Raw genomic sequence first — 11,129 nt, 5'->3', positions numbered from 1 at the left:
CTTCACACGTCAGGTGAATCATAGAGATTACAAGGTTCTGTGCTGGGACCAGTTTTTATTACAATGCAGATGATACCCAGCTTTATCCATCCAAAATTAAAATTAATTAGAACCAAGAATGTCTTACAGACATAAAGTCCTGGATGATTTCTCATTTCTTGCTTCTAAATTCAAATAAAACTGATGTTATTGTACCCTGACCCTCAGAAGTTTTAGAAGTATGGTGCCTAACCAGATATTTACTCCGAATGGCATTACTTTGGACTACAGTAACACTGGGAGGAATCATGGAGTCCTTTTGGGCCAGGATGACCTTCAATGCGTGTAGTAAACACATGCAGTAGTGTGAAAAAGCGTTTGAGCCCTTCATGATTTGTTATTTGCATTTGCACAGTATCCATAAAAACTGGAAACATTCTGTCTTGGAGTGGAAAAGGTAGTTCATGCATTTATTAATTATAGACAGGACTATTACTAAAAGCTCCCTGAAAGGCCTTCAGCTCATCTAGAACAGCGGTCCCCAACCCCCGGGCCACAGACCGGTATCGGTCCGTGAGTTCTTTGGTGCCAGGCCGTGAGAGTTCAGGCTTGGGTGTGAAATTTATGGTTTTCAGGGTTTTTATCGTTAACTCGGTTTCCCTGGGTCTTTTCCCGTGTTGTAGTTGTGTGTCTTATTTTGAAAGAAATATTTACTGCCTCCGTCTTCCCGCTCCACCACAATCAACCACACATGCAAGGCTAGGGGTGCAGGTGTTTCACCAGGGTGCAGGAGAGGCACTCCCCCTCTGTCCCCTTCTGGCCGCCTGTGCCTCAATTTTATTCCGAAACCTAGACATCCACATGGGGGGGGGGTGTGCACGTTATACAGCGTCCAGAGGATGGTCTGTGTATTCAAACCCATCTCTGGCGCTGGTGCCCTACCCTCAATTTTAAATGCTGAGGGTTTTCGGGAGGAGCCGTGCTGCTCTCTGGCAGGAAGCACCATGCCCTCCTGTGTTTTAAATGCACTTTAGAACAGCACGCAGCAACACTACATATGAGCGGGTGGAGGGGGGTTGGGGTTCCTCACTCACCCCCGTTCTCTGTTAACCGTCGGGAGGTGTTGGCCGTCCGATTGGGTTCTGGGATGTGGGGCCTCCCTGCTACTGCAGATACGGCGGCGGTCTGCTTGCCTCCACCCAGGGAAAAGGGTTACATCTCCTGGGTCTAGGTGTGGTTTCCCCCTCTGGGGGCTAGGGTACCTGGACCTGGGGTATAAAGTATGTTTGGGGAGTGTGATTGTGTGTACAGTGTCTATTTGTGTCTTTCTCCACATCGGGTGATTGTCGAGTATTTGTATATGTGTGCATGAGGGTTGGAATGCACGTTTGTCTGTGTGCGCCTGTTCGTCTGTGTCTATGTGTCAGGTCAGGTCTTAGACTCCACCTCTCTGGGAACATCTCAGGCCCTCCGAGGTATGAGGGCTTATCTCCCCACCACACTCCCTGCCGGTGGCGGATGCCCTCAGACGTCAGTGCGTTGGTGGTTCTTGGTGTCTGGGGCTGGGTGGTCATGTATGTACAAGCTCACTCCAGGTGGCTGCTTGGCAGCACCTGGCGCCTGTGATTCAACTGGGCCCTGGGGGGTGGGGGGCCCTCTGGTCTCTGGGCCTAGGGCTCGGTCCTCTCTGGCACAGCTGGCTGCTGGCAGAGCCCACAGGCACATCACTGCAACCCCCTGTGGCCTCTGCTCCGTGGCTGCTGGGTGACCCCTCATCTGGGGCTCTCCTCAGCTCTTCCCAGGAGGATGGCACGGTTGCCCCCCTGGTGATCCTCCTTGGGTTGTCATACTCTGGGGCCTCTGGATGTCTGGGGCCTGGATCTCTTTCATACCTGCTTCATGCCCTGGGGGACGGGGCTATAGCTCCCCACACTCCCTAGCATATCGTTACATGGAGAAACCTTTTGAATACAAGTGCTCTCATCCACACAGGTGTACACACGGGTGTTCACAGACACAAACTACACCCTTCTTGGCTGCTACCTCAAAGCACATTGTGTATAGCAACACAATGACAGGAAAGTTTTAGCATCTTTTTGACAGCATTGACTGCTGAAGAGAAACACACGCTTGTTAACACACATTTGTACATTCGCATAAATAGGACGGTGAAAACAGGAAATAACTCCCAAACTGACATTTCTGATTATACATATTCAACAATAATTACACTTTGAACAGGAACCAAACAAAGAAACAAATTCAGATGAGTGATCAGTTAATAACTATGCGCAATATAAACTTATTAACATTATGTTAATGTTTATGTCATATTACTCAGTGGAAACCAATGAATGCAAAATGGCTGCATTTAAATGTTCTAATCTGAAAGAGTTTCCTGATGAAAATCCCATTATTTCTACAAATGGGTAAATGCTTTTCATTTTCAGACAAATGAGGATAAACCACTTTCATATCTATTTATAGCCTATACACATATTAATGGATATTGGACTCACTTGTTGTAGACACTAATTTTTCTGCAAAAATGAATTTGGATGTTTTAAAAGCCGTTCATCATGGTGAAGGCACTGGTCAGAATTTTATTGCTGGGGTTTTAAAAACTCAGTTTAACTGTACTCTATCCCCACTCGCAGCAGTCATATGAATCTTGCCAAGTTTATTCTGACAAGTGAAAAATTAAAAATCTTAAACACCAGACTTGTTGGGAAATTGGCTTCCTAAATTGTAAAGCCTTCCAGTCTACAAGTGATAACATGCCTTATCAATCCTAACCATACGTGGAATTGGGGATCTCTGGGAGCCGTTCCCTATGAAAACAAACACCTTGTACAAATGCTGACGGAGATGTTGTGTGAAAAAATAATTACCATATTGTGTCCCAGTACTTGCATTCATTGTTTCACTGATTATTCCTGTATGAAAATGCTCACTGAATTTTGTCTAGAACAGTTAGCAAGGATAAGCTGCATCATGCTAAGTCCGTCTACCTGGATCTGATAAAACTGCCCTATTAGGCTCCATCTTTCCACTCATTTCTGTACACAGCTAAGCAGAGTTGATTTTGTTAACTGTTAGCTATCAGTTGGGTAAAGAATGGAGAGAATTTGTTAATTAAAAAACACAATAAAAGGAATATTTAAATGTTAGCCTGTTAGCATTAAAATGCTATGTTTTGTACTGTATCGCAAAATTATTAACATATAATTGTAAAATGAATTTGTTCACATTGTGATCCTGCTGTAGGACGACTAAACATACTTACATTTAAGAAGGATGCCTAATTCAGTTCATTGTTCTGTGACTGTGACGCTGTGTAAGACCAAGAAAGTATTCTATGGAGCACTGGGGCCTTTGTGGTAACAATTAACCAAGCGGCAGCCTATGAACCCAAACTTGAAGTCCAAACAACTGCTGCTGCTCCAGCTGAGCCTGGGACCAAAGGTTGGTCAGTTCACATATTTATAGATAGTCTGCATAATGAGGGTAAGAAGTTTTGCTTCATGAGGTCACAGAGACATTTCCTCTTAATGCAGTATTCTGATTGTCTACAGTAAATGTGAGCGTTTTCTCCAAATATGAAGAAATTAAAAAAAGGACATTGTATGCATTGACAAAGTAAAACCTATTTAAAAATAACATTTATACTGTTTTGATGTTTGTAAATTGCGTCCGTATCATAACTTTCTGTTCCAATGCTGTTATAGGCGTTTCATTTTTGTAAAAAAAATTCTAAATAGCAACATGTTGCCAAATATATTCACTGCTGCAATAATATATCTTTGAAAACCACGATATAGATAGTACCCTGTTTTTATCAGTACATTGACCTGTGCTAAATTTTCTTATTCTTAGCTTTATCATTAGGAATAGTTTGTTTTTAATTCTCAAATATAAGGGTGTGTTTGAATAATAATATTACTACAGTACTCACTAGTCAGACTCCCGTGAGTCTGAATCATATATCTTTTTTTAGTTTTTGTTTTTTCAGGTTGACATTAATAAAACTCCACACTTCCTCCAGTAATTTCAAATTAAAAGGGGGTCTAGGATGTGATGGATTGTGCCCTGTGAGGTGTTTGGAGACTGTTAAGATAAAAAAAAAAGCTGTATAATTTATAAGGCAGAATAAATGATTGAAAAAGGAAAGTGACTAGAAATAATTAATGATTTTAACGGTATTAAAAATAGAGAAAAGAAATCCAAAGCAGAAACACGATGGATAATGTTGAAGACATGGATGACCTTTTCACTTGCAAGTGGCTTAAGCAGCAATATTACAATTAGAGTTTGTTTTTAAAATAAAATACACACCTGAAAGAAGAAGAAAGAACTTAATCTAAGCTTCAAATATAAAGGACTTGTTCATTCTGCAGATGAGGTGAATTAAGGCCACTGACAGAGGTTTTACAGTAATCCACATGAACACAAAAGGAATGCAAAGTGAATACATAATACTGGCAAACAAGAAAACAAATATGACAGATTAAAAGCAGTAACAGGTTTCATGAAAACAAAAACAACCCATCTGTCACAGCTTTGGATTTGAACAAATTGTGATGCTCTGTGCACAAAACATGACATAAATATGTTTTTCCACCTTTAGTGATTACATGTACTGTGCACCTGAAGGAGGTCAAGATCTTTATCAGTTATGAACCTTTGAACTTTGTTTAAATTCATATGTTTGACCAAAGCGTTTAGCGAACCACAACATAATCATGTGAAAATGTGTTCCATACAACAGATCCTGATTCATCATCGCGGCAGGTGCTGCACTTCTTACCATTTGCAGATGGCATCATTTCTCAGAGGCAGAGCTGCACAGACGACAGAAATAACCTCACTGGCTGATCCTCAGTAGAAAAGCAGAGGTTCCAAGCACAGCATAAGAACTGATCCTTTTCTATTTCTTTAATATTTTAATATGCAGTTTATAGTAATTGTGCTTTTCTCACATTAGCCCACGATTTAATTAATAGAGGTTATACATATTTATTGAGGGTATTAATCATATTTGCCTTCTGTATCATTAACTTAAACAGTAATTCAGGTAAACAAGGAGGTAGACATATTTATTATTATTCAGATTCCTGGCCTTCTTGCCTCTTACACTGACAAAAACAATGCGACTCAGTTACAGCTCTTGGTGTTCGTCTGACTCAATCAGGATTTAGAATTCACTATTTAAACTTTAGAAGTTTAAAATATCTAGGACGCTAGCCAGCTTGACCCTCTTTGATCATGAATTCAGTGATCATGAATCAATGCCCTCCCTATTTCTGTTCATACCAGCTCATGAGGTTACAACTGCCTTGGCTGCAGATATCTCTGTCTTAAAGGTGTCAGCAGTGTGTGCCAAGTCAAACGCAACCTCTCTCACTCCCATGTCATCAGATGTGTGGTCCTTTGCTGTAGTGTTCCCTGAGATTGTAGGTCTGATAGCACATAGAGATGTCACAAACCCCTGGAAGTCCTGGGCTACCCCTTTTGCCAGGATCTCCCGGGGGGCCCGGTTTGCCTGGGATTCCCTGGTTGCCCGGCTGGCCAATCCCATCAAAGCCACGGGGACCCTGAATCCCTGGAGGGAAAAGAAAAGATTGAAATAAGAACCACCTCTGTACTTAGCCTAATTTAGGTCAGTGATAATTGAATTAGGAAGTTCAAGTCAGTTAGATCATAGGTTTACAAAATAATGCAACAACTCCACAGTGGTATTATGACACAGTGGGTGGGAACAACAAAAACTCAGCCACAAAGTGGTCAACCACATAAAATGACAGAGTGGGGTCAGCAGATAGAAGAGCCTTATAAACGTACTTAAATGTACATTTATAAGTGTACATAAATGTGCACTATATTAAAATTAAGAATGGGATATCATTCAAGTTCATTTTCGTGGTATATTTGTGGCATTTATTAAACATCCACACTACTTAGAGCTTTCACACATTTTCCAGAACTCTCAGGTAAAGTTCCTGGCATAGGTGAATAATAGAGGGTAGTACCAGTGTGGAGGTTATGGGATTGTAAAAGCAGTTAATAGGTTAATATGTGCACAATGAAACATACCTTGGTGTCCAGGTGGTCCTGGTGGTCCCTGGTCTCCATCTCCTTTTCTGCCTTTCAACCCTCTGGGTCCCATGTCACCTGGGGATATGATAGGTCTGTGTTTAAAAACTAACATTAGATTCAGACTGAGAGCTTCGGGAACAAAAATGCCATGTTTTCTGTAAATTTGAGTTTTGGGGACATTTTACGTCTGTTTTCCATGCAAACAATAACTTCCCATGCTGAAAAAGGAAACGATACCAAAAGGTTCAGTGGCTCTCCTTGCAACTAGAGGCTGACTCCAAAAGTGAGGTCGCAGTGGGAGATATTCGTATACCGTACTGTGAAAAACGATTTGCGCCCTTCCCAGTTTTAAAAAGCTAAACTTTCTGAAATCTTTCCATCATGTTTTGTCTGACATAAAACTAACACAACATATCAGAAAAACAGCATATGAGTCGAGTCCAATATGGTGGCAGGAGTTTAATGGTCGGGTCGGCTGAATGACTGTGACATGTTGAACCCACAGGTACTGCAGCCAGTTAAGGCACTGGCTCAGATGGTGGTGATGGTTGCAAATGAGCGGCAGCTGGACACCCAGGCTAAGTGACAGACATGGGTGCTGGAGAACCTGGTTGCTCAGTCTGGGGCTACTTCATCGCCTCCTGCTCTGGTGGTGGTGCTACACCAAACAGGAAGGCAGATGACCCCCAGTCCTTCCTGGAGGTGTTTCAGGCTATGGCGGTGGGCTGCCTGCCATCTCACACAGGCCCAGAGAGCCTTGGCGTGACAGTATGTTTAAGGCCCTATTGGTTACCTGAGCACAAAAGACAAATTACTCATAGGGCTGAAAGAGTCACACAGTGCACGGTCCATAGTTCCTGTGGTAGAAAAAAAAGAGTCTATAGGATTCTGTATTGACTATCGCAAGGTGAACGAGGTGTCACAGTTTGATCTTTATCCCGAGGTGGTTCTCACTCCCGACGTGTAACATACCGACAACTTGTCACATCCCGAGGCGTCCCATGGGAACGCGAAAGGTGGCCGTTCCCATGATACACGGCGGATTGTGAATGACATCGAATACAATGACACTCCCGCAGTAATACACGCTCCAGCCATGTATTCCAGCCCTAACCCTAACCTTATCCCTAATCTTAACCACCACCTTAATCGTGTTAGATGGTGTTTTCCAAAGCGATTTAAGTAAAATAAACCTACATGTGTAGATTCATTCCAAACAGTTCTCATGTTTCCTCGTTTTTCCAAACTCGTAATATAGGAAATGGACTGATTCTTATTCTTTTCTACTCTCCCGGAGTCGTCAAAGTGCTCTATAAAAAAGCCATGATCACCCAATCACACTTTCTCTGAACTTACTGCTTTTTCTAACTGCACTCACACTCCAATGGATGCATCGGAGAACTGGGGCTTAGTATCTTGCACAAGGATACTTGACATGCAGATTGGAGGAGCCAGGGATTGAACCACCAACCTTCCGACGCTTTGGGAGTGAGAACGTTTTGTTATCCCATATCCCGGGTCAAGGAGTTCCTGGATTGGTTAGGCATAGCTCGCTTTTTTAATCACACTGCATTTAACAAAGGGCTACTGGCAGATTCAGATGTGTGCAGAGTTCAGACGAAAAATGCCTTCTCCACTCAGTATGGTTTGTGATACATAAATAAACTTAAAATGAATTAAACTATTACTGACAGTTGTACTTGTACAGTGGGGCAAAAAAGTATTTAGTCAGCCACCGATTGTGCAAGTTCCCCCACTTAAAATGATGACAGGGGTCAGTAATTTGCACCAGAGGTACACTTCAACTGTGAGAGACAGAATGTGAAAAAAAAATCCATGAATCCACATGGTAGGATTTGTAAAGAATTTATTGGTAAATCAGGGTGGAAAATAAGTATTTGGTCAATAACAAAAATACAACTCAATACTTTGTAACATAACCTTTGTTGGCAATAACAGAGGTCAAACGTTTACTATAGGTCTTTACCAGGTTTGCACACACAGTAGCTGGTATTTTGGCCCATTCCTCCATGCAGATCTTCTCCAGAGCAGTGATGTTTTGGGGCTGTCGCCGAGCAACACGGACTTTCAACTCCCGCCACAGATTTTCTATGGGGTTGAGGTCTGGAGACTGGCTAGGCCACTCCAGGACTTTCAAATGCTTCTTACTCCTTTGTTGTCCGGGCGGTGTGTTTTGGATCATTGTCATGTTGGAAGACCCAGCCTCGTTTCATCTTCAAAGTTCTCACTGATGGAAGGAGGTTTTGGCTCAAAATCTCACGATACATGGCCCCATTCATTCTGTCCTTAACACGGATCAGTCGTCCTGTCCCCTTGGCAGAAAAACAGCCCCATAGCATGATGTTTCCACCCCCATGCTTCACAGTAGGTATGGTGTTCTTGGGATGCAACTCAGTATTCTTCTTCCTCCAAACACGACGAGTTGAGTTTATACCAAAAAGTTCTACTTTGGTTTCATCTGACCACATGACATTCTCCCAATCCTCTGCTGTATCATCCATGTGCTCTCTGGCAAACTTCAGACGGGCCTGGACATGCACTGGCTTCAGCAGCGGAACACGTCTGGCACTGCGGGATTTGATTCCCTGCCGTTGTAGTGTGTTACTGATGGTGACCTTTGTTACTTTGGTCCCAGCTCTCTGCAGGTCATTCACCAGGTCCCCCCGTGTGGTTCTGGGATCTTTGCTCACCGTTCTCATGATCATTTTGACCCCACGGGATGAGATCTTGCGTGGAGCCCCAGATCGAGGGAGATTATCAGTGGTCTTGTATGTCTTCCATTTTCTGATGATTGCTCCCACAGTTGATTTTTTCACACCAAGCTGCTTGCCTATTGTAGATTCACTCTTCCCAGTCTGGTGCAGGTCTACAATACTTTTCCTGGTGTCCTTCGAAAGCTCTTTGGTCTTGGCCATGGCGGAGTTTGGAGTCTGACTGTTTGAGGCTGTGGACAGGTGTCTTTTATACAGATGATGAGTTCAAACAGGTGCCATTCATACAGGTAACGAGTGGGGGACAGAAAAGCTTCTTACAGAAGACGTTACAGGTCTGTGAGAGCCAGAGATTTTCCTTGTTTGAGGTGACCAAATACTTATTTTCCACCCTAATTTACGAATAAATTCTTTACAAATCCTACCATGTGGATTCATGGATTTTTTTTTTTTTCACATTCTGTCTCTCACAGTTGAAGTGTACCTCTGGTACAAATTACTGACCTCTGTCATCATTTTAGGTGGGGGAACTTGCACAATCGGTGGCTGACTAAATACTTTTTTGCCCCACTGTACCTGTACACTGGATATGTGCACATCCAGGGCACAGAATTATTCAGTGTCTTCCCTTAATGTTCTCAACCAGCTCCTCCAAAGTCGCTGCATGGCTGGCCTAACAAGTTAAAATGCTACACAGCAGTGGAGTGGTATCTTCCACAGCTGATTAGCCACTCTCTGTGTTGAAGTGGTGATAAATCACAGACAGCTCGCTGAGATGGGTGTGGAGCATTTGTTGTCTTTTGCTCTGCTGACTTTCACTGATGTTCGCTTGTTTAATGATCTTGTTTTATGGGGTACAGTGAACATCAACACATCCAATTTGTTCATTATTGACACTGTTTTGATTTTAACTGTTGATGAAAGCGGTCGTAAATTTTGTCCCATCGCTTCTTTGTGATGCTGTGTTGTTACTTATTGCCTTGTTTTCATCAGAGTGAGGAGCCAGAATGGAGCTTTTTGTCACAGTGGAGCAGATATAACACTGGTGAGAGGAAGCTTTGTGTATAGACAACATAAACCTGTCTGAAGGTACTGGTTCATAACTTTAAGAAACTGTGTCATATCAAACCTTTGAGGCCTGCGGGGCCCTGTATTCCAGGAGGTCCTGGGTAACCAGGAGCGCCATTTCTGCCAGGGTAGCCTGGAGTTCCCATGGAGCCTTTGGGTCCCGGTGCTCCTGGCTCACCTGGAGGACCCTTCACACCCTGGCAGGGTTCACATCTAGAGTGAGGAGTCAGGCTCTGTAGCAATGCTGGCAGCTGGTCTGTAGGGCACAGCCACAACATGAGAAGAATCTGCTTTTGTTACACACTTTAACAATACACTGTATTTTGCGCACTATAAGGCGCACTTAAAATCCTTTAATTTTCTCAAAAATTGACCGTCCGCCTTATGTATGAATTCTGGTTGTGCCATGCTGTAAAATGGCACCTGTTAAGAGACATGCTTACGAAGCGGATTTCAAACTCAAGGCTGTCAGTCGCGCAGTAGAACACGGGAATAGAGCAGCTGCAGAGAATTCAACATTAATGAATCTATGGTACAGAAGTGGAGCAAGCACGAAGAATGAGCTGAGTCAAGTTTGACTTATCTGACTGTTTTGTTTTGCTTAATGCGTCTTATAATCTACAGCATGTAATTGCCAGCTTTAGACTCGTAGTTGCAGTTATTCAGTCTTATAATATGAATCTATAGGCAGTCTCTGTATTTTTTAGGTTTGTACTAAAAGCTTAGCCCAAAACAGCAGACAGACAGGACTGTGAGCAGCAGTTAAAAAGCCTGATAGTACAGACAACATAAGACTTTATTCAGACAACATGCTGAATTGTCTTAATTTTGCATTTTTGAAATGGCCACTAAGAGACAAAAAGCCTTTTGACCCTACAGAAGTCAGCAAAATACTGAAATACTAATTTCGTTACACTGAATCCAACATTAAACCAGTTCTGAAACCTTTGGTCGTTGTAAGAGGCAGAAAAGAACATTATTCAGCTCGTGTCCATGAGTGTATGCTTTCACAGCCACATCCACGCCTCATTTGTCACATCCAGTTTCAAAACACTGAGATGGCAACATTGGAAATGTCATCTCAAGGCTTCAGAACAGGACTTTACAAACCAGCAGGTGACAGTACAGTATCCATCTTTTATTTTATCTATGGGTGGGAAAAAAGGAGCTGTGAGAAAAAAAACATTCACTGGATTCTTCTTTACGTCAAAGGCTAAAAACAGGAAGGAGGTGATTTATCACGACTAACACGTT

At 42.7% G+C, this 11,129-nt stretch overlaps 1 protein-coding gene across 1 annotated transcript in view; it reads right to left on the bottom strand.

The window, feature by feature from the left end:
- Positions 1-4,921: 4,921 nt before the first annotated feature.
- LOC113029812 (collagen alpha-1(XXI) chain-like) overlaps positions 4,922-11,129 on the bottom strand; it is a 76,458-nt gene continuing 70,250 nt past the window's right edge. Inside the window, exons 30-32 of the mRNA XM_026180828.1 lie at positions 9,937-10,131; positions 6,073-6,150; positions 4,922-5,581 (exon numbers count right to left, since the gene is read on the bottom strand). Coding sequence (XP_026036613.1) covers positions 5,394-5,581; positions 6,073-6,150; positions 9,937-10,131 — 461 coding nt within the window. The 3' untranslated portion in view covers positions 4,922-5,393. The remainder of the gene's footprint in view (positions 5,582-6,072; positions 6,151-9,936; positions 10,132-11,129) is intronic.

This window comes from Astatotilapia calliptera, chromosome 9, assembly GCF_900246225.1.
Source record: "Astatotilapia calliptera chromosome 9, fAstCal1.2, whole genome shotgun sequence".
Lineage (NCBI taxonomy): Eukaryota > Metazoa > Chordata > Actinopteri > Cichliformes > Cichlidae > Astatotilapia > Astatotilapia calliptera.
The sequence above is the reverse complement of the archived record's forward strand: the minus strand, read 5'-3'. Positions and strand labels throughout refer to the sequence as shown.